Genomic DNA, 24,517 nt, shown 5'->3' on the forward strand with positions numbered 1-24,517 from the left:
CTGAACTTCTGACTACTGCAATCTGTGTATTGGGCACTTCTTACCCTTGTGTATTGGTTACTCCTAAACCACTCCTAATCTTTGCCCTGTATGTTACGCACTCTTGACCCCTCCATGTATTACACAATCCTGGCCCCAGCACTCTGTATACAACATTTATGAAAAAAATTCTATAGAACTACACCCAGAGCTTGTAATGCCCTCATTCTGCTTCATTGCAGCCTAGGTGCTAATCCCCCAATCTAACATTGCATTATCCATCTATATTCAAACCCTGTCCATCCTTGGAACTTTAGTTACACCATCCAAGCTCATGGTTACCTGCCAGTAAGACTTCTGGGAAACAGGGTTTGGCAAAGGGTCAGGGACTCTGGATTTGGACAAGACAGGAGGTAATTAATGACAATCACAACATAAAACAGGGAAAGGCCAGGGTCTGAGGACATACACAGGTAACAAGCCAAGTCAGATATCCCATGGGATCAGGTTGAAGTGTGGTCAGGGTTCTGTGTTAGTTAGTCAGGTTGAAAAAACACACAAGTCCACCAAATTCAACCACTATAAAAATAAACATATCCCAGATAAAAACCCTTTAGACATGGTTGATCTTGAGGAAGGAAGACACATAATTGCTACTGGATTCAGAAGAACCAAAGTTGGCCACAATGTTGCTGGATAGCACAAGAACAGTAAGCAGTTTAGTGAACTCTTACAAATCTGCTGTACAGGTGCTAGAGGTTGCTGGGGTGTGGTTAGATGACTAAACATGGTTAGAGACACAGTTTGCTTTTCAATTGCTTTATTGCCGGATCTTAACTAGGAAAAGTGTTAGGGTGGCAGGTACCCCAAAATGAAGTAATTAATGGTAGGGTAGTAATTAATCTGCAAGCCCTCCAAATTAGCCAGATTTGTGTTTGCCTTCTTGGCTCTCTTGCTCATCCCTTTAAGAGCAGTCTGTCCTAATACACTAACCTCTAAAACAATGGCCATAGACTAGGACTAGTTTTTTAGGTGTCAACAAATCAGGTCCTCAGATAGTAATCACAGGCACTTACACTGTGGGCAATATGCCCCACTTGCTTGAGTCTAACATCCGTTTTCTGTAAGCTACAAGGGCTGTTTGACAAGTGGTGAGTCTAACATAAATAATAAAAATATTTGTAAAAACTCTGTAAATTAAAAAATATAAAGCCCTAGATGAAATTTGACCAAAATCAAATGCGGCTTTGAATTGCTAGAACACCCACCTTATTCACCAGATATGGCCCCATCAGACTATTATCTTTTTGGATTTTTTAAAGAAATATCTGAAAGGGAAGAAATTTACCTCTGATGATAATGTCATCAAGGCTGTTGAGGATTTACTTGAGGGCCAAGATGTTGAGTTCTATTAAAAGGGTCTAAAGGCTTTAAAAGAAAGATCTTAAAGGTACATTCTGCTTCATGGAGATGTGAAGAAAATAAAGTTCTTAGCTTTTGTCTTTATGGTTGAAGCTCATTACTTGTCAAACAGCCCTTGTATCCCTCTGGATACATCCCGGTACTAAAACCTCAGCAAAATGCTCCATCAGGCAGCCTAATTTTTATTGGGTACCCCTGCTAAGTCTCTGCTTGCAATGTGTAGACCCCCTGTCTGGGTAGAGCCTAGGATTTGGGCATGTTTTGGGAAGCCCTTTAAGTATATATTAGCCCAAATATTTATGACCTGGCAAACACAGACTGGTAAATAAACTTATCAGTGACTGGCTGCAGATATGAAACATCCAAAACCCAGTTATCTTGGCATGGTTATCCCCCACAATGGTTTCTGGCACATTTAACCGCAGACAGAAGTCATTCATATTCTGCACTAATAGAACATCTTCAGAGTATCAGAAAAGCAGAAAAGTTTACAGATGCTTGGGCCAGTGACAGCCCAGCTGGGTAAACAAACGCAGAAGAAAAAAAATGTTGAATTTTCTAATAAAAAGAAACATAGCATTCAGAATGAAATACCAGCTTCTAAGAAATGGCAGGTGATCCATCTTTTACTGTATCTTGTTAGATTTATTTTCTCCAGAGCTGTTCTAAGCAACAAATACTATCTACCACAAATCCAGTCTTAAAAACTTTTTTCATTGTACTAAATTTAAAGTTTCTCAAAATGGACCTTAAACTTTTTTGTTAATCCCTTTTATCATTGGTTGTATTATATTTCTGCAAATAAACCAAATAAGTTAAGAGTTCACAGGGATTAAACACAACAGGGTGACCTCATGTGCTACAGTATCATCAGAGTAAAGACAAAAGCCACAAATGGATATTATTAGGTTGCATGTATATATTTTGTGAGTGTGCAATTACCATTTTCTAATATAAAATATTACAACAATAACCATGGTATAGTATAAATAGTACATATTACCTTCATTTCCTACACAGGTATAAAAGAACTTTAATGCAAATCAATGGTTGACAGTAACTAAAAAAGGTGTACTTTGAAAACTGAATGTACCATAGATACAGGCTGATTATGATCTAGGTCAGGGGTCTGCGCTCCAGACTATTTTTCTTTAGTGGAAGAGGAGGCAAAATGGCTCTTTTGATAGTAAAGGTTGCTGACCCCTGATCTAGTTTAACAATTTTGCTAAGGATACCATTGCTAATTGTTGTTGAAAAAGCACATTTTATAGCAGATAGCAGCTATATACTGGGGTAAACAGTAGGAACTGTGACACTGCACGAGGGCTCCAGACTCTCCTATTATAATATTAAATATTAAATTATAATATTAAAAATGTTACATTTTTACAAAAATTGAATTTAAGATAATTTGATTATATACTTTGGCTGGCCACCAACATCTGACCTGATCTGAGAACTAGATGCAACTTATTGGAAAATCTCAAAGCAATCTGGCCAGTCCAAGATGAAAGTGAGGGTCTAACATGGCTTGTAATGACTTAATATGTTTTACAAGTGGCACGTTCTGGTTCTACAGAGGACAAACAAATGACTCCCCTTCCAACGTTCTTAGCCAAACATCTGTCTATAGCAAGCTTAATAATGTCCAGGAAGTTTGTTGTGTGTTAATATTTGCAAATTTTTTATGGAATCTCATTCATTTTGGAGCATATTTTTGGAATAAGTGGAAATGAAAAACATTTACTGGTAGCAAATAAGTCACAATAATTTTAAACATGCACTAAGCAGGTTTGCGTGCAGTGAATGTTTGGTTTATGTCACATTTTTTTGCTGTAGAAAAACGTATTAGAATATTTCTTCAGATCTTGTGTATCCCAAATCAATCATGTCTGTGTTGGCTATTAGAAGCTGCCAGATTTCAGCTACTATTTTCTAGAGAAAAGTTAGAAATTGCAAATGGGAAATGTAATTGATTGCTATCCGCAACACACATGGTTATAGACACTTTTGATGTACGACACCCTTTGTGAAATAAACTAAAATAGCGATAATCTGATCTTTAGATCTGATGCTTAGCAAATTGTCAGAACACCTGAGCATCAATTTTACTTACACTGATGCAAATAATCAAGCTTGAACCTCTAGGGAAATATGTACGTTTAACTGCCAGAAAATGCATTTTGTACAGTAACTTGAAGTGAATGTTGATTAGAGTCCTCAGTGAATTCATGTGAAACAGGGTAACTTTCATAGCACAGTGCTGCTGGGCTTTCCTGCACAGCTGCTTATCAGTGGGTCAGTGTGGGCAGAGGGAAATCCGTGGTAATATCAAGAGAAAGACTAAAGATAAAATATCAATTATTAAAAATGTACTGCTGTGTTCAGCATATTATTTGTTCCCCTGATAGAAATTGTCATCTGCTAGTATTTAAATAATAAAATAGAACTGTTTTATTAGATTCATGTAGATCTATATATCCATATAGATTCATAAATTACCTACAGGTTTATTCATAAACCTTATCTAAAGTTTGAGTTAATTCTTGTCAGGGCATGAAATAAACCACTAAATTCAATATATTTATTTTTTGTTAAGTAGAAATATTTATTAACACATTGTGAAGTAGCCAAGCAAGAATGATGAAAGTTGCCAAGGAGGCTATTAGAAATGAGTTCATGACTGTGGTTTGTAAATGTATTCTTAGCTGCATGACACATCTGTCAAATACGGCCATTACCAAGAAATCCAAGCATACAGCTAGAGAAGAAATAGCAAAATACCTATAAGGCTATATTAGTGCATATTTAAAAGAATTCCGTTTTAATAAACCACAAAATGTTGTAAGTTATACAGTCTATCTATTGCCTGCTATAACATATTTTTTCTATGAATGAATTAGTTGACCTTTTTTAACATATTTGAACAAGCAAAGATTGGGCTTCGTTTGAACAATTTTTGATCATTTTGTGCCTTTGATATTAGGCTTTCAATTGGTGCAAATACTGTAGGATTCATAAGTCTATTTAAATCAACGGAGAGCAGTAGCACTGTGTAAATACCGATTCTGATATGCTGAATTGTGTTTTTCAATGTTTTTAAATGTGTGATTGATTTTTTTTTTTTAAATGTGAAATAAATTTGCTTTAAATACATTACACATTGCAATTCCTTAAAAGCCCCGCTACATATACTACCGTTACACTTATTGTAAGAGTTTCTGGGTTTCACTGAAAATATACTTGAATCTTTGAGATGTGGTATATATTTACATATTTCGTAACTAGGCGTCAGCAAAAATATAAAAGGAACTTTGGGGCTAACCCTGTGTTTTGGCCAAAAGTGGAGAAGGAGCAACACCTTCTGTCAACAGGGAGACATTCAAAAGGAAGAGCCACAGCATGTGCACAATTCAGGATCCATATTGGTTCTACTGGTCTTTAGTTGAGCATATTGACCTGTACAATGATTATAAAGTCATTAAAGGGTCTTAACATTGACAATATACTTAACAGTTGGTCAAATGGTATCAACCATGAGAAACAATAAATGCATTTTACAGAAAAATTCCAGTGTCTTCAGGAGCAGGAGACATGAAGATCAATACATTTTAAAAGTAAAAATCCTCAAACAATATGATAAAACACTTACATCTATATATATTTTTATTTTAAATATATTCAAATACACAAGAGAACAAACACCATGTGATGCACATAGTGATAACTACAATACCATCTCAGTTTAAGTTATAGTGACCCCCTCCAAAGCAGGGACCCCAGGAAGGTAGTGGGAGAAGAGACAAAAGGTAGAAGAAGAGAAGTGTGTCAGTCTATTCCCACCTGTTGTTATTCAAATATGAAGTTTAGTGATGTATACATTAAGTCAACAAAACTGAGCATTAAATTTTAACGTTATTTATCCAAATAAAAAGTTGAAGTAATATATTGGCCCGATCTCCTCCAATCTTCTTGATTTTCTTCTCCTTTTTGGTGTTGTACACTGTCCCCTCTTTCCTCCAGTATCTGACAACCCCTTTATTGTTGATAAAAGTCTAAAGGAGTGAGACACATCTATGTGCACACAACAACAATACACCAAACTGTTTTAAAGCATGCAATAATCTTGACCCATGTCCATTTTAACTAAACATGACCAAAAACTTTTATCTTTTTGGTTACAAAACAGACTAATGACAAAACCTGGAGGCAACCTTCACTGAAATAACCATGGATAGTAGATACAATGGTGTAGAAAGAAATGCTTAAATGATTTCCAAAGATGTTTTTAAAATGTGGTCTCATAGGACCATCACCAACTTCCAAGTGTGGACCTGAGGATGCTACTACAAAAATGACGGTATGATATTTTCCCAAATGTAAATAACTTTATTGCATAGTTTGTGATAATGTAGTTTGATAGGCTATTCTGGGACCAAAATATGGGGCAGCAACAATTCAGAGAATGAAACTAAAAGACAAACACTGGGGTGGTTCTGCCAGGTAAGGAGTGAGTTTGAGGGCAAAGGTTAGGCAAGGCTCAGACTGCAGGCAAAGTTTGGTCAGATGGAACAAGGTCAGCAACAAGTTAATTACACCCATAGCAGTTTAGCAGTTTAATGAAATCCATTTTAGCACAGTGCTAGACCTAACACCAACTCCAATATTAATACCACTGTAAGACACTTATTGTAAAATAAACCCTCATGTACTTATTTCATATTCTAACTAGCATTTATGCAGAAAAAAGTCACACATCAGACTGATTGTTCTAACAATTCAGTTCATGCCATTGTTGAACAGTAATATAGAGACTGGACTTTAGGAAAGGTAAAAAAATATATATTAAAAAGAGTTGACCTCACTGGCAAACTGAACTTCCATCACTAGCAACTACATACCCAGTTGATTATATTTGTATATGTTTCATCTATGTATGTATCTATCAATCTATTTTCTGGCTCCATTGCCCCCAGCATAAACTAGCAGGTGAAACCCTAGTTACAGATAAATTGCAATTTACCGAACACTTAGCACACCCTTAATATTAGGATTAGTTTCATTCTTGAAATGCCTACAGGGAATGCACTCATTAGCTGCTCTCAGGAGAGATGTAGGTATTTCCCAGCTGTGTTTTTTGCCTATAAAATGTAAGAGCTGAGCATAAAAAGACCTTCCTCTTGTGATCTGCTGGAAGGATGAGGGGCACCTTCTATCAAAATGAATTTCAAGCAGGTATTGTTATGGCTCAGGTTTCTCTTCCTAATAAGGACACTAGCTCAAAAAGAAATTCTTCCAAGCTGCATAGTAGATGGCCACTTTGACCTGACAGCTGTAATTAGGAAAGGAGATGTGGATATAGGGGGAATCTTTTCTGCAAATTATGTTGAATCTAATCCAAATTTATCCTTCAGAGATAACCCAGAAAAACGACAGTGCTCAGGGTAAGTAATAATCATATGTAAAGATATAACATTAAAACTGTTGTAGTAATGAATATGGAAGCATATCTGCACAGCACACAAAACCAATGTTTTATTAGATGCATCATAATAAGCCTGTATTGCACTGACAGCTTTTTACAACTGAGTCTGATAGCAAAAAGACTTGATATTTCACGGATGATGATGATTATTAATATTATAATTATTACTATTATTATTAATAAACAGGATTCATATAGCGCCAACATATTACGCAGCGCTGTACAAAAAAATTGGGGTTGCAAATGACAGACAGTAACACAGGAGGAGGAGAGGACCCTGCCCCGAAGAGCTTACAATCTAGGACGTGGGGAAAGTAACACACAATAGGAGGGGAGATATGTAGTGATGGGAAGTAGTGACGGTTTCAAAACACAGAAAAAGATGGGTAGGCAAGTTTGAAAAAATGGGTTTTAAGTGCTCTTTTAAATGAGCAGAAAGTAAGAGCAAGCCAAATAGACTTGAACGAGGAAGACCATTCCGGAGAGTCGGGGAAGCTCTAGAAAAGTCTTGTAGCTGTGGGTGTGATAAGGTTATGAGTAAGGAAGTCAGTTGTAGGTCATTGGAGGAGAGAAGAGAGTGACTAGGGGAGTATTTTTCGACCAGGTCAGAATGGTAACCAGGACTAGAACTGTGGGGGGATTTGAAGGCAAAGCACAGGAGCCTGAATTCTGACCCACTAACTTTCTTTCTGCCTTGCTAGCCAATAGAAAATGTGGGGAGCAGCAAATTGACTTGGACTTTAGGTAACCCCTGGTTATCCCTATTTGGCCTGGAAAAAGCTGTAAATGCCTACTAAAGGATCAGGGGTTACTTTACCAGGTAAAGAAAGCTCAATTAAATTTCAGTGCATTGTAGTCTTAAAGTTAGGTATTAGCAAGCCACCTGGAGCATATGAATGTGTATCTATACATGCTCTAATACTTTATGTTTTTCTAATAGTATATATTTTCTAAATTCTTTTTCAGGTTTAGTGTGGCAGATTTTCAGGCAGTACAAACTATGATATTCGCCATTGAAGAAATAAACAAAAGTGATGAGTTGTTACCTAACATAACTTTAGGCTACAGAATATATGATGCATGCTATACCCACTTTCAAGCAACACGAGCAGCTGTGTTGCTGACGTCTGGTTCCAGGGATGAGCACACAACCTGTGACAAGTTTCCATTAGTACCAGCAATAATTGGAGGCTGCTGGTCTACTCAGTCCATTGCTGTGGCAAGAGTTGCGGGGCTTTTTAACATTCCAATGGTAATATAATATTATGTTTTATTTTATTATCAATACTATTCATTATGCTTTTTTTTTCAATATATATAATTAAATATACATAAGCATGGTTATGCGTAGCTACAGTATATACTAAGTTTGCATGCAAGTCCAAATAAGACACCATCTTGCAAATAAGCAGTAGGATATTGTGGGTTATGAATGACAGCTGCTCCAATAATTATAACTAATAACATATTTAATTATTTTTCCTATAACTGGAGAATACATAATAAACAGGACAATGACCAAACACATTTTCCAAACAATTCCCCATTGATTTTGCAATGCCCTCCAATATGGATTTTGAAAATGTTAAAACCAATTTAATTGTTAAAACCAGAATCATATAGTGAAGCCTAGTATGAGCTTTGATGTTTTTTAAGTCCTGCTGTACAGATTGGCCTAATAGACAAGCTACTAAGGGGTAATTGGTGAAAAAATTTATAAACGTACCCCCTAGGAGTATATTGCATATCTAAATATAAACTTACCACTGTAAATCCACGTGCAGAGGAAACCTCTTATGCTAAGATTTACACAAACTTGTCTGTTCAGACTACAAGGACATTTTGCAGTTTACCTGATACGCTTTTGTGTATCTGTACTGTGTAACAATGAGTCTTTACATATGCTGCTGAAGAACCAGATAATGGTTTGGTGTGCTTACTTAGCGTCATGGTCATATACCAATACTGTTGGTTACACACCTACAAGAACTCTAGCTGTATGCATGTGGGATGGTGCCACATAAACAAGGACTGGCCACTGATTTGGCACTATGCTTCTGGCACTTATAGAATCCCCCTAAAATTACATTTTGTTTTTTTTAAAGGATAAAGGTAAAGGTTGTTTTTGCAGACCAGAGTGAGACAAAGCACTTTGTAGTGTTTGTTACTATTTGATATTATATGTGTAACTATTTGGATCTCCTACAATAAACAATATAAGCAATATGATAACTGATCTTCATTCTAGACACTTACTTATGGAAGAACAGAAGAACGTAATATATGAAATCTGTATGAGAAGCTCCAAGACAAACAATATCACCTGTGCTGTGTTAAGGAGTTATTAATATATTTGAAGAATAGACTCACAGAAGTATCTGACTGTGTCCACTATTAATTGTAGATTTAGTGTAAAAACAAAAGGCAAAAGGCATGTGCCGGAGGCTCAAATTAAAAAACTGTTATGATAATGAAAAATTAGAAAAAAAAGATAAAAAAGCCATACTGTTTAATTATTAAAAGGATTCTGCAATGTACATGCAAATCATAAAACAAAAAGCTAATCAGCTCATTAGGTTTATATATTTTTTTATGATTACTAACCTTAGATGGAAGAGAAAGAGGAAGCATTTACTGATATAAATGATACACTTCTTTCAAATATTGTTCTTTAAAGCAGGGAAAAGAGCCTTTAGCTGCACAATTATATTTTGATAACATGCAAATTCTTACATTATTAAATAATAAGGACCCGGAAAGTAAGTTAGGTATATTTATGGTTTCCTAAAATCCCCAATTACCAATAAATGGATTAAATGTGATACATATATTGAATATGCCATAGCCCCATTTTTTTCCCTGCTGACGTGGCTTATGTTACTTATCATTTTCTGCCACAAACTAGTAAGATTAGAACTTCAAATGCACTTCTTGCATTGTTATCAGTTACCATTTTGCCCTGTACCCCCACATGGTAAAATGTAGAATAACCCTTTTTCACCATATTATTAAGGGGGAAGTTAATGTAGTCCTGTCCTAGGGTAATGTTGCTCCTCCATACATATACTACAGTGATTGTGCATTGTCACCCTGGGGCAGGAAATGTATTATTGGCCACTACAATAAAGGACTGGTAAGTTGGAATTTTTATCACATATTTGTTCTTGGATTTACATATGTTTAAAAAGCCACTATATCCAAAGATAGGAAACCAGATTTGCACAACAAATTTGTACATTTATTTTAATATTTTCTGTTCCACAAATACAAAAATGTATTCATTACAAATAAAATAAAGTAAAAGAGCACAACATTTGAATAGCTGACAATAACAACCAATCAAGTTTTATCTTTCAACCTATATGATTTATTGCTATGAACAGCAGCTGCAACTTTATGCACATCTTCTGTTCTTAATTTTTTTAATAAAGCAACCTCATGTTTCGTACCCTCCCACGTGACTTTTTTCCTGCATTAGTAAATTAATTTTCATTTTATTTTCAGATCAGTTACTTTTCTACATGTGCTTGTTTGAGCGACAAACATGAATATCCAACTTTTCTTCGCACCATACCCAGTGACTTGTTCCAGTCTCGAGCCCTGGCACAATTGATACAACATTTCAAATGGACATGGATAGGTGTTTTTGTGGAAGATAATGACTATGGACAAAATGCTGGAACCATATTTAAAGATGAAGCTACAAAACTCGGTCTCTGTGTAGCATTCTATGACATGATTCCGGCTGTTGTTAGTCCTAATAAGATCTCACAGAGCATAAGGAATATTCTCATACATAAAGTGACGGTTGTGCTTATTATTGCCTCTGAACTAATTGTGGAAATTATTTTCCAGGAAGTTGTTAATCAAAACATTTCTGGTATTCAGTGGATTGCTAGTGAGGCCTGGTCCACCTCAGCATACCTATATAATCAACAATTATTTACTCATTTTAGAGGGACAATAGGCTTCGCCATACGCAAAGGCGACATTACTGGACTTAAACAATTCCTTGTCAATACACACTTATCCCAAAATAAAAGCAATCCACTTATTAAAGATCTATGGGAATATACCTTTAACTGCTCCACTGATAATTCTGTTCATCCAGGTAAAGTGCCATGTACTGGATTAGAGGATTTAAATGTATCTGATTCGCTTTATCTAGATGTGAGTAACTTACTGCCCTCATATAATGTGTACAAAGCCGTTTATGCAGTCGGTCATGGTTTGCACAGCATGATGATGGAAAATGGATTCAAAGATTTTCTTAATAACCAAAGCACTTCTTTAAAACCTTGGAAGGTGAGTCTAACAACAGAACAAATTTAACTTTTTCAAAAGAAGCCATGCTAAGCATTCTCAGAAAATGAAGGTATGATTCTGTCTGTGTTTTATTTATTTAGGTTTACTTATATTAGCGGAAGTTACACTTTCTACTTTAGTGATATAATGTTTTCATTATTTACAGTGATCCGCCTTATGGTAACTCCAGAAGTCTACAAATTGATTATTTTTAGCCCATTGAGATAATTTTACATTTTTAACAATTTAAATGTTGTGTAGGTTTTGCCTTGAAACCATTGAAAAATACTTTGGGGTGTGTTTATAAACCCTGAATCAAATATTCATCAAACATTTTCTGGTGTAGAATAAATTACTGCTATAAAAAACACATGAACCTGAAAGAATCTCCACCAGGGATGTATGTCATGTCATGTTTAAGGATTGCTCCACATTCCTTCTATATGCTTTAAATAATTGCATTTTATCACAAATCACTCAAATTTCAAACTCTATATTTATTGGTGGCCAACAGGGTACAATACTACCCATCTTTTGCAAGAAAAAAAATTAAAGTTAAGATTTGTTTAGTATGCTAATAATTATTTTAGGAAGAAATCACTCTCTTTACTTCTTGGTAAATTAAGTTATCCTCCAACAATTCCTTATCTTTTACAAGAATGGAAAAGCATTTTCGGGCTTTTATGCTATGGGGTTCAGAACAAACCCATTTAAAGAACCAGAATGAAAATGTCTGATTTTTTAAGAAAGAAAACAAATGTGTTTTAAAATTGTTGGGCCTTTTTGCTTGTGTATCTACCTAATTCTTTCCTAGGTTGTCATTCACATTCTAAATAGATGATTTACATTCCCTAAAAAACTAAACTTTATTTGTAATTCTAAATCAGGACCCCTTTCCAGATGTCTAATGAAACAGGGATTTGATGTGTGTGGAAGCAATTGAAAACCTAAAAAAAATAAAAAAAAATGCTGCAAATGACTGTGGATTATATCATTACAAAGCAGATCAGAGGGACAGATCCAAAAAGTGTTACAAAGTTTGCTGTTATTTTGTTACTCAGAAATTTTGAAACTAAACATATTTGCAAATTTAGACACAGTAAAAGTAACATCCACCCCAAATACCTCCTACAAACATTGAAAAACTGCCACATTTTAACATCAGCATGATTATTCTAACAACTAAAATCTTTTGATTACATGTTTCTCTGAATACAAACAAGATAAAAAAAATGGTAGGCAGTTGCAGAAATAACAAATATGGCTATGACAGTTTAAAAATATTATTAGTATAAATTAACCATTTCTTTTCTTAATTACTTTTTTACCTTAAGCTTTTAGGGCATCTGAAAAAAGTAAATTTTACTATGGACTCCAGTGATGAAATAAGCTTTGATCAGAATGGAGACCCATATCCATCCTATGATCTGGTGAACTGGCAAAATAAAGAGAATGAATCATTTTATATTGCTTATGTGGGAGAATTCAGTGGTCTTAAAGACTTAAAAGTGAATGAAGATGCTATAATCTGGCAGGGAGGTGAAAAAGAGGTAAATAAATGTAAGCCTATTTTAATAATGAAGAATATGTTTTATATTGCAGTGTGTGTTAGGCAGAATTGACCTTATTAGTAGTCCAAACAAGTTTATTGCTGAGGAAATGGTTAAAAGTAATTATTTTCCTATAAAATGTATACTAAAATGTATTTGTTACCACAATTGTGCTTTTAACTTTATGATTATGATTGATCTTTAAGCAGCTAAGACAAAGAGTGGAAAAAAATGTGAATATTTATTTTACATAGTGGTAACTTTACCTAAGCGGTAACTTTAGAAAGTTGCTTATCACACTTGGATAGTGGTTAGAAGGTTTCTTTTGGACTATTGTAACATAAATAACTGTTTATAAGGTTGTCCTTAATCATTCTGGTTCAAATCACAGCAGAGTGTGTAGATAAAACTGATTTTATGATTGTTTTCTTCTGTTTTTTTGCCAGGCCTTAATGCCATTATTTAATTTCATGGCATGCTCCATAGTTTTGTACTTATTCTACATTGTGGAGTATAATGCATAGATTTTCAATAGTCATGGCAAATAAGCAGAACTGTGAGCTGTGGTGGATATCTAAATACTGGATTCATACAACAGACACAACAAGATGCCTATGATTATCATTATCAGCTAGAAATTAGGCTAGTTTTCATTTAAAACCGGGTCTAGTGTCTACATTTGACTGGTGAGTTGGCTGCCATTATTCTGTCCAATGTAAATATCCTTATTGGTAAATAAAGCATTTTCAATAGCCGGAAGGCAAAGCTCAGGCTAGGTGGTAAGAACAGGTATGGCACAGTGATCAGATTTTCCTCCTGAAAGGGATATTTTATCCACCATTTCTTAAATGAACTGTCACAGAAAAAGAATGATTAAATACTGAAGTTTTTCAAATTAAATTAGAATATTCTATAATATACCAGCCCAATACACTGTATATGGTGGAGAATATTGAGCACTTGAGTTCCCAGGTTCATCCAAGTCCAGAGCATTTTATTCGCATTGTTGAATGTCGTCTAATATTACAAAAGCTTTTGTTTCTTTCTTTTCTTAATGTTATATTATTAAAATAGGTGCCCGGTAGGTTCTCCCATCATAAGATGACAGACGTGGCAACAATGATTTACCAGCACATTTAGTATTAATTCAGAGATACTTCTACTCTAAAACGCAATTGAATAATATATCTCCTCCCATTTTCAGATACCGGTGTCTGTGTGCAGTACAAGTTGCCCTCCTGGAAGCAGAAAAGCTGTACAGCAAGGGAAATATTTGTGTTGTTTTGACTGTATTACGTGTGAAGAAGGCAAGATCAGTAATCAAACAGGTCTGTTCTACAGAATAGTTATTAACATCAACTGACTTAGTAGGTATTTGTGCACAGGCTTTTAAACTAGATCACTTTTTATCCCTATGTTGGCAAAAAAAGGTTAAATAACATTTTGGATCAAGTAGACATGAACTTTATTCCTATCAACACCTAAAGACCTGCAGAAGCATATCAACATGCTGTGTCTAAAACCTGAAACCAAGTATGAGGGATTGCCTTGGGCTAGTCATCATTCCCAAACCAGCTAGTCCAAATCAGACCTCATCTACGTGTCCTTGTTTGTTGGCAAAGTGTCCCAGTGTACTTTATTCAAGGCAGCCAGGGAGGTGGATTGTTATACGAATTAGTGCAATTCAAGTACATAGGAAAGAGTAACTCTGCAGAAACAAATCCCAATAAATATAATGATATCGTGGTATGTTACGTGGACAAGAGCTGCAAAAGTAGCTGAACTTACTATTATAATTTCCTAGCAGGACAATGTATGATTCAAACGACTTCTTAAATATAAAGAGCTACCGGTATAACCAGAGTAGTAAATTTGACGCCCTGGTGACATCTTTGATAGTCTTGTTTTAATTATTGGTGGTAGTTTCCTGTTTCTTTCTTTTTTTACTAATAATCTTACCAGGAAAAAAGGTTAAACAACTTATAGAAAATAGTTATCTTTTATATTAAAGGCAATATAGTTGCACAGCTGATTGCAGTATTGGGCTCCTGAACCCCTGGCACTGAGATAGCTTTGCCCCCTGTACCAGTCACAGTTACATCTTGACTATAGATTTTCTAATTAGAGGGGATAAGAGCCAGGTTATTATTTTCCTACAGCCTTTAGGTTGATTATTACCTACAATACCTGCAATGAATGTTTGGTCTATTAACTAGGTAAGAAGTACAAAAAGGGTACCATCAATTACTTTACTATAATATTACCTCATTTTGCATGCAAATTATTTTCCATATTTACTCAGCATAGTCATTTGAAGGTAACTCAGTATACAATAGAAAATAATTTTGCTTCAGATCTCTCATGCACGACTGATTTTAATAAAGTGCAGCTTGTGAAGTAGCTGTGTGCTTGCGACAGAGTGAAATTTCCTAATGAGTTTTAGAAAAGAGGTGGTGATGTTCTGACACAGTCAGAGAGAAGCTTGTATTTAGCAGGCAGAAAAATGTGACAAATTAATATTTTTTTTCTTATCACCCATTCACAATATCCTGTGTTGATTCCAATATGTCATTGTTAACACATTCATTTTATTTTATATTAAACTGAAAAAGTTTGACAGCATTCACAGTGAATATGCATCGTCTCTGGATTTCTTTTTGTCATTAAAAAAATAAAATAAAAAACAAATATTAGAATACAGTAGTTAAAATGTCACCAACTTACTTGGCCTTTATTGTACATTATGTTTGGTGAAAATCAAGGGGTAAGTAATATTAGGTCAATTACATCTTACTTGTATCCTATCTCTGACAGAGAATACATGAACTTAAAAATGTGTTGCATACCAAGCTATATGCTTGTGGGAAAAAAACATTAAAAATTTAGGTAGCATGAGGGGAGGTAATAAAACTAGAACCAGAAAATAATGTAGATTCACTAAAACAGCCATAAATTACTGAATAATAATTAGCTAATTTACTATTTTTAGGCTTTGTTCTACTTTATAAAAATCTGTTCTTATTTTTAATAAAGTAAAATGGCTTTTCAACTATAGTTAAAAATATTTATGTAAACACTAGAAGGGACTTGCAATTAAACAGTCATTTACAAAAAAATCTATAGGTAAAACAAATAGAAACAGGTAAAAAAAAAGCTGGAACGTGTCATTAAATCACAATTTGGCCAAAAAAAGCTTTACAATGAATTATAAAAGGCTTATAAAATACAACCATGAACAAATGTATGTGCACGCTAAGTAAACTATCAGAGAGCCTAAACTATTCTAATCACTTTAGACATTATTAGACAATGAGCTGACACCTATGGTATGAAGGTTGGGTCTCAACTGTCCAGATCTGTTTTTTATCAAGGGTGCTACTATTCTGAGTATGATCCTGTGGACAATTGTTATTTTCTGTTATATTCTTTTATGTTCTGTTCTGATAAATGAAACTAGATTAGACATTTTAAAATGTAATACTTGTTTTCCATGTTTACCTTTATAAAATAATGTATATTTTTTCCACTTAATATACTAAAGGCAGCATGTACTGCTCCACATTTGTAACTCATCTGACTTTATTACATTAAGTCACTAAACTGGAAAAAGCATGCAAATAAGGATAGTCAAAGTTAAGTTAGATATTCTAATATTAACCATGTTATTGACTTGGGAAATACTGAAGCCGAAAAGATTGGCAAGGCAATTACAGAAGGATAAGTCGGTATTAGAAACCTACATACTTCCTTAGTCCATGTTTTGAATAATTCATGGCTATAAATTTATACAGTAAATACACAATTTATACAGCAAAGAAAAAGGATTGGCCTTGGTCACTTTTTTTTTTGTTTACTGCAATCCCAAAACATATTTTTATGGGGTGCCCTTTTTGAGATGTTTACATCACCCCAACTAACCAGGTAGAATAAATATTTTTGTCTGTATTAGTTTAGCCATTCACTAGAAAGTCCAATGTAACCAAGTCATGTAATGTTTTTGTACACAGATTCATTGGAATGTCTTCAGTGTCCTCTTGAATGCTGGTCCAATACACAGAAAAATCAGTGTGTCCCAAAGAACCTGGAGTATCTTTCCTTCAAGGAAACATTGGGATCAGTGTTATTTGGAGGGGCATTACTTGGCATCTTTCTTGCAACAAGCATCATTGTTATCTTTATATGCCACCGAAATAATCCCATTGTGCGTGCTAACAATTCTCACCTGAGCTTTTTAACTCTTTTCTCAGTTGTCCTGTGCTTACTGTCTTCCATCACATATCTAGGACAACCATCTGCCATATCTTGTCTGCTGAGAAATACTGGATTTGCCATTACATTTGCCTTTTGCATTTCCTGTATTCTAGGTAAAACCATTGTTGTAATTGTGGCATTTAATGTGCAGCATCCAGACAGGAAAGCAGCTTCATTATTTAGTCCCAAAAAACAAAAAGTCCTTATTACTCTATGTAATTCATTTCAGATTGTTGTTTGTGCTGCCTGGAATATATTGGCTCCTTCGCAGCCCATTAGGAAAACTACTTTTGACAGTCCAATGATTACTTTACAATGTGACGCTGGCTCACTTCTGGCCTTTTCTTTAGTACTGGGCTATATTGGGCTCCTGGTGTGCATATGTTTCACCCTGGCTTTCTGTGCTCGGAATTTGCCCTATCATTATAATGAAGCAAAACTCATCACCTTCAGCATGGTGATTGTCTCTGCTGTGTGGATAACATTCATTCCCACCTATCTGAGTGCTCCAGGAAAATATTTAGATGCAGTACAAATGTTTGCAATCCTGTTTTCCTGTTTTGGTCTCCTCATATGTATATTTGTTCCAAAATGTTACATGATTTTTTTGCAACCGCAGAAGAAGATTCTAAGACAACAGAGGAAAGATTTTAGATAGTGTCATACGGTTTAGAAATTGTTCTAATTTATTTTTCTAAAATAACCAAAAAAGTAATCTATCCTCAACATAACACATGTGGATTTCTTGTCTGCATCCTAAAGACGTTGATAGTTCTGTGACAGTCATAGTCATAGTAAGTCCCTAATACAAAAAATATTAAGTTGCTAGAGAACCAGATTTGTTTTTTATTTCAGCGACTCACAAAAAAAACTAGGGCAGATATATTAGAAAGACAGTCAGTGAACTAGATCTATGTAGATCCACGGGAAGTTAAAGGACAATGGCAGCCAAAATTATTTTTTTTATAAACTGTGAAAGAAAATGCTAGGGGTGAACAATGAGTTTGACTTTTGAGGTTTGCACTGAAAAGTTAAAATGTACTTCAATATTTCATAATAGTGGCAGTGTTTACCTTTTTTCCCAATTAAAACAGTCCCTTTTGCCGTCCCGGCCAATTAGAAATCTAATACCCCAGTTAACAGCTACTAGCAACCAATAAATGAGTGGTCCAGCCCTGTAATATAAAAGAAATCTTTACCAACAGATTATTTTTACTCATCTGCTGGTGTAGGACTATAGAAAGGACATTGAGAAAGCCTTTAGTGAGAAAAAGATGGAAAGAGAGAAGGCTGGAGAAGATACACTTTCATCAGTGCACCTGGGTGATCCAGCAAACCTGGAATAGATCTGTTCCAGGATTGAAAGCATTTGCTAACAAACAGCAAATGACTTTTAAGAAATCCATTTCAGGTTTGCTGGATCACTCAGCTACACAGATGAAAGTCTATCCTCTCCAGCCTTGGAGAGACTAAATAAACCAGACCCATTGTGTCAAAGTTTATGTTAATGTTCTGATCTGTTGTCAGTTTTGCTCTCTAGTTTAGTCTGAGATGTACTATTAAACAAAAGAAAGAAAACAGAAGGGGTATTAAGGCAAACACACAAATTATTTTACTGTGAAACCAACAAAACCAATATAATATAATAATATAAAAGAAAGAAAACAGAATATACGGTAATCACACTTAAGTAATATATTACAATATCCAAACATAAGTTTGATGTAGGCTAAACAATGGCGCTAGACCGATTGCTACTATTTCACCAGAAAATAGGTTATAAAGACTGGTTGCTCATAAAAAGTCTAGACAATCAATTGGAGCAGTCCTATTGTCCCCAATACGTTTCGCCATTAGAAGGCTTCCTCAGGGGTATTGCTGAATGTGAGACAAAACTTTATTCAGGTCCCTAAAGGGGGTCACAGGGTATTCCTGGTGTTTGTAAGGGAGGAAATGACCAATCCATTCCTGCTAATGGTAGGAAGAGGTTAACTGGGACAAAAGGTTGCTAGGTCTCTGTAAGGCTTGGTCCTTGTGAGACCTAGCAACCTGCTAGATAGACAGGATGGCTGCAATTGATTGTCTGTACTTTTTATGAGCAGTCAGTCTTTATAACCTACTTTCTGGGGAAATAGTAGCAATCTGTCTGGCGCCATTGTTTAGCCTACATCAAACTTATGTTTGGATAATGTAATATATTACTGAAGTGTGATTATCCTATATTCTGTTTTCTTTCTTTTGTTTAATGGTATTTATTACCTGAGGTTGGCACTCATTAGGTAACTATCCTTGTAGGATTCCTACCTCCTCTTCACTTAGTCTGTTAGTTATTAATATTTTATTTTAACTCTGTTGTCTATTTCTATTCTGTAAATAAAAGAATATGGTGTTGCTTTTTTCTTAATAATGTGTGTATTTGCAGTATATGTATGTAAACGCAGTATAGGTACAGTATATATTAGTAAAAGTTCTGCTGTTGGGTCTCTGGTTACACATTTGGAGTCAAGGTACATATGAGCAGTACTATCACCAGCAGATAACTCTTAAGGCTTCAACACATAACCTGTGGCAGGCTTAGACAGTTGTTGAATGGGTGAATGTTCCTTCACACTGTCCTCAGACCTGCCTGCAAGTGGCAGCAACAATGGGAGATCATAGACTGCAGCCCGTGCAAGACCTGCACCTCTCCCCCACGAAGAATCCATCCTGATGTGTGAGCAAAGCATAGAGGATCTCTTTAAGTGGACCTTCGGGAGATGCAGGTCGTCCTGAGCACTCATTAGTACCAGGAACTAATTGAGAATGATTTTAGTAAGCCTTGAGGCACTCAACACTTTTTTTTCAAACAAAACTCTCCCAAAAACTTTTATTATGCTGATGTTCTTCAATTGTATGTTCAAAAAAATGGGCCCTAACAACACTTGATATACTGGGTATTCAAACTAAAAGAAAAAAATCAATTCAATTATTTTGCTGCATAATATGCAATTCTTACCTTTCCTCACTTTCTCTTCTGTCAGACCTAATAAATAGACAGGATGTAAGGATAAAACACTCATAAGGGGTGCAGACGGAACTATGAAGGTCTTCTAACCCAGTGGTCACCAACCTTTTGGAGCTTACAATCCACTAAATTTAAGGACTCTGGGTCTGCAATGGGGAAGTGGATGGGTTGTGTCCACTAACACAACCCACACACTGCCCTGAGCCTGCAATCCATGGGGTGAACATGATCCGTGGCTCCGGACGGTGCCCCCCCCAGTGAGGACCTTCTCCTAACCCCGCTGGGCAGCGCACCTGCCAGAGCAGCGGACCACCAACATTTTCCCACGGACCACCAGTTGGCGACCACTGTTCTAACCCTTCATTATTATTTCAAAAATAAAAAAACATTTAGCAGGAGTTTGGCTAATTTTCACATACAATAAAAATATAAATCCAAATAGGCAACAAATCAGAGATGCCTGGTACAGTATGTAGTGCATGCACAGCTCTGTGTTTTCCTAAAATGTGAAGGTAAGTGTGAAGGTAAGTGTGAATAATGTACCTGGTCCACATTTTTTTAAGATGTGATACATTTTCATTCATACACACAATTAAGTGGTTAGGAGCTGGTTTTATATTGTAATAACACTACTTTGGAGAAAGCAGTATAAAAAAACTGTAGCATCATAATACATCTGTATCATACCTTGTCACACTGCTCCTGGTAAACATTTTCTTGCTGTGCAACAGAATTGATAAAAATCCAGCAGTATGCCATTATGATTCTAAGCACCTGGCTTCATCCCCAGTGTTATACAATCAGAAAACCTAGACATTATGGATTGAGTACACCATTTGTGACCACCATTGCTTTATACTGCTTCGTTTCCAGAATTATACTTATTTCTTCCACATTTTTATATCTCTGAAAAGGCAGTAAGTCCTTAAAGAGGAACTAAACTGAAAAGTGCTTAAAACAAAAAAAATACACTTACCGCAGGGCATTTCGATCCATCCAAAAGGTGTCTTTCATCGGGTCCGGCGTCATCCCAGCATCCATCTCTGAGATGGCACACCGGGCGGTGCCATCTTCGCTTCTTCTTCCTGGTTCTGCTTCCTACATCACCCGACGCAGGTGGGAGATCGGGTGACGCAGGTTGAAAAAAAACTTGCCAATCTCACTGCACTTATGTGAGATCAGCAAATTTTTCTCTTTTCACGAAAAGGCTCCTTCTGTGCATGCCTGAGATGCTCGGGTATACGCAGAAGGAGCGCCAAAGAGCCTTGGGGATGCCTGACGTAGGTATCCCGGGAGGCTTTGCGCTCCCATTCACCTAGGCGATCAAAAATTAGGGGGCGGTGCTGCACCCTTTTTTTTAAAAAAAAAAGGTGTTGCACTTAAAAAAACTAAAACAGAATTTTAACTTTACATAAAAGATTTGTCTACCCTGTTATGTAAAGTGACATTTCTGAGTTTAGGTACACTTTAATGATTTTGTTGACATCCAATTTTTCCATAGATAACCTGCAATCCTGATTTCTGATGCTGTTATATAAGTGTTTATAGTCCAATGGAAATCTTCACTTATTCACCACTGTCAGATCAAAAAAAAAAAAAGATTTTCGAAAGAATAGGTAGGAAATCCCCATAGTAGGCAAAAAATAGATTTAATACAGAGATTTTTGATTGCATTAACTATGCTGATCATTTTCTATGATTCTTCTTTCTGCTGCTGGGTACTATCCAGAGATGAAGGCATGTCAACCTTCCTAGGAGAGCCTGTCAGCTTTATTTCATTTTATGCGCTGTGAGCCGTAGTTCCTACTAACAAACCCATCCAGCCTTTGCTCATTCACAGACCTGGCAGGCAGGACACATGCAGTGGCATCCAGTCTAAAATGTGATAGAATCTGATATTTCAAACCCAAGTGAAAAAATGGACTGTCAACTTAATTAGAAGTGTCGATGCCATGACAAAGCAGTGCTGGCAGAAACCTAGACTGCTAATCTTCCAACAGACTCTTAGGTAACCAACAAGATGTGTTTCCTATTCCAGTCATTTTACAGCACAAGACATATTGCATGGACTGTAATAGGTTAGGAAATTATTCATGGAAATGTATGCAAAATGTCAACCTTCAAATGTATCTATTCTCCTATAATAGTAAATTACTACTGTGTCTATGTGTGTTAAATTGATATTTTAAAACTTTAAATGATTGATGACCAATTATTGCTTGTGAACTCTTTTAAAATAGTTTCATAGTAGAATAAACATCCTGCATAGTTATAAATTATATTTATTTATTTTTTCTGCTAGAAAAGTAAGTGATACAAATCAATTAGCAGTGTTATTCACAAACAAATAAATGTTTCTTAAATGTAGGTGAATCTTTAACTGCCGAATAGCCTATCCCATTAGGAAGGAATAATTGTGAAAATCACATCTATAAATAAAATAAATACACTTTTTAATAATATGTATAAGGGCATCACAAAACAGCCATATCATTTTCTATGCCAGGGGTGCCCACACTTTTTTGGCTCGTGAGCTACTTTTTAAATGACAAAAGTCAAAAAGTCAAAATGATCTACCAACAATAAAATGTACTAAACATATAATAATTTATATTTATATTGAGTATGACACAGAAGTAATTGAAGCTAATGAGACATTGATTGGCAGATCATTGCACAGACACTGCACTACAAGACTTTAGTGACAGGAAAGCTTCAGTTCACCTGTCATAGTAGAATGGCTTATTGCACAAGAACTGCTAACCAGCACTGCTCACCTGAGACTGCCCTCCCTGCCTCCCTCCCCACTGTTACATGGAGCCTTCTCACACAGAAACACATCCCCAGCATCCCAATAGACATAGCAGCCGGGCTGCTAGTAAACAGCAAGAAGGGGTAAGGCAGGACTCGCATTGCCGTTGCGATCGAATGGTAGATCATGATCAACGTTTTGGGCACCCCTTATCCATGGTCTCTGAGGGATGGGGCAGAGCAAGCCGCTAGGCGGGAGAATCTAATGTGTAGCGCTTCATTTTCCTTACATTTTTTTATATAACAATCTAATAGTAATATATTTACCAGGTAAAAAAAAATATTTCTTTTGCAATCCAGAAATGTAAAAAATGTTTTTTAAGTCTTGTGCTCATTACAGGGTATATTCTGTAAACTGGGTCTCACTTTTCTGGGTCAGCTTTCACCTTTCTAAGTAAGCTAGCTTTATTCTAAATATTTAATTAACATTAACATATTTATGGTATTCACAATCAGTAATTAGAAAATCACTGAATATCTCACAGTTTGGCCTCATTCACTGGCATTAGTCTTAGCAGATACAGGAATTCCCTAGGTTAAGTACATCTGATATACGAACGCCTCCTAGGGCTTCCCTGCTTGTCCGTGTGCAGGATGGAGGCTTGAAGGGGGGAGGAACAGTTTGCATGAATTGCAGAAGAAATCTTTTGCTAATCACAGCTGAGGTTGTGGGTGATCTTAAGGACTGGGCTCTTTCTCGAGTCTCTTGTAACTCTTTTTGATGACCAAGACAATCTCTGCAGTTGTTTCTTTTTGCAAATCAAAGCACAGCTTGCTCCAGAAAGTAACGAATGTCTAGGCTTTTTTTTTTTTGCTTAATTTGTGATTCTGTAACTCTGTAACTCACAGTGAGGATTTTATACAGCAACTGACACCATGCTGCCTTATAATATGTTGAGAAAAACATCTGTCCTAATTGCATTTATTAAAATAATGTACCTGTTCTGACTTACATACAAATTCAACTTAAGAACAAACCTACAGTCCATATCTCGTCTATAACCCGGGCGCTACCTGTATTATAAAGTCCTGTGCCATGATCTAAAAATTCACAAGCTTGTAATAACACACAAAGTCAGCAAAAACTCATTTTGCAATTCTTTATTAGTGCTGACAGTACTAATTATTTTTTCCACATATTTTGTAGGAAACTGTAATGAACTCCCTGGAATGATAGAGACGAGCTTTACGAAGAGAATACATTTGACATTGCTAAACACATACTGTCACACCTACAAGTGTTTTATTCAGCCACAGTGTATCAGACTTGACAGCCTGAAGCTCAGTTCTTGCAGCAAGGCAGAATAGTGTTTTAGTGGGGTTTTGTTACACTTTACAGACCTTTTTTTTGACATTTGTTGAAACTTTAACTTGATGTTTTTCTCCCGTAATGACACATTTAGATGTCAGGCTGAAGTCATATATTTGGTGGCAGCTAGTGTATTGTTAGCAATGCATTTATTGTAGGTGCATGTATACATGTACTGTATGTCACATAGCACCTTTACAGTCACCAGACATATCTAAAGGATTCAGGAACTAATGGATAAAGAGCACCTGATTTATTAAAGCGCTCTAAAACTACAGAAGCTAGACTATCAAGTAAAACCTGGGTGATCCAGCAAACCTGAAATTAATATCCAAAAATTGCTATTAATTGACACTTTTTTTCAATCCTGGACCAGATCCATTTGAGGTTTGCTGAATCAC

General features: G+C 35.7%; 1 protein-coding gene across 1 annotated transcript; it reads left to right on the top strand.

Moving 5' to 3' along the window:
* The first annotated feature begins 6,621 nt into the window (after positions 1 to 6,621).
* Positions 6,622 to 18,160, top strand: LOC140329745 (extracellular calcium-sensing receptor-like). Its single transcript, XM_072410137.1, has 6 exons — positions 6,622 to 6,845; positions 7,853 to 8,138; positions 10,391 to 11,191; positions 12,526 to 12,741; positions 13,946 to 14,069; positions 16,749 to 18,160. The coding sequence occupies exons 1-6, from the start codon at positions 6,622 to 6,624 to the stop codon at positions 17,648 to 17,650; spliced, it is 2,553 nt and encodes an 850-aa protein (XP_072266238.1). The 3' UTR covers positions 17,651 to 18,160.
* Positions 18,161 to 24,517: the final 6,357 nt, after the last annotated feature.

The sequence above is a fragment of the Pyxicephalus adspersus genome, chromosome 4 (genome assembly GCF_032062135.1).
Source record: "Pyxicephalus adspersus chromosome 4, UCB_Pads_2.0, whole genome shotgun sequence".
NCBI classification, from domain to species: domain Eukaryota; kingdom Metazoa; phylum Chordata; class Amphibia; order Anura; family Pyxicephalidae; genus Pyxicephalus; species Pyxicephalus adspersus.

What these genes read in the sequence shown, in the direction of transcription:
- LOC140329745 (XM_072410137.1), top strand. Translation starts at nt 6,622, where the DNA reads ATGAATTTCAAGCAGGTATTGTTATGGCTCAGGTTTCTCTTCCTAATA. An exon ending in GAAAAACGACAGTGCTCAGG is followed by an intron (nt 6,846 to 7,852) that starts GTAAGTAATAAT and finishes ATTCTTTTTCAG; the next exon opens with GTTTAGTGTGGCAGATTTTC. An exon ending in GGCAGGGAGGTGAAAAAGAG is followed by an intron (nt 12,742 to 13,945) that starts GTAAATAAATGT and finishes TCCCATTTTCAG; the next exon opens with ATACCGGTGTCTGTGTGCAG.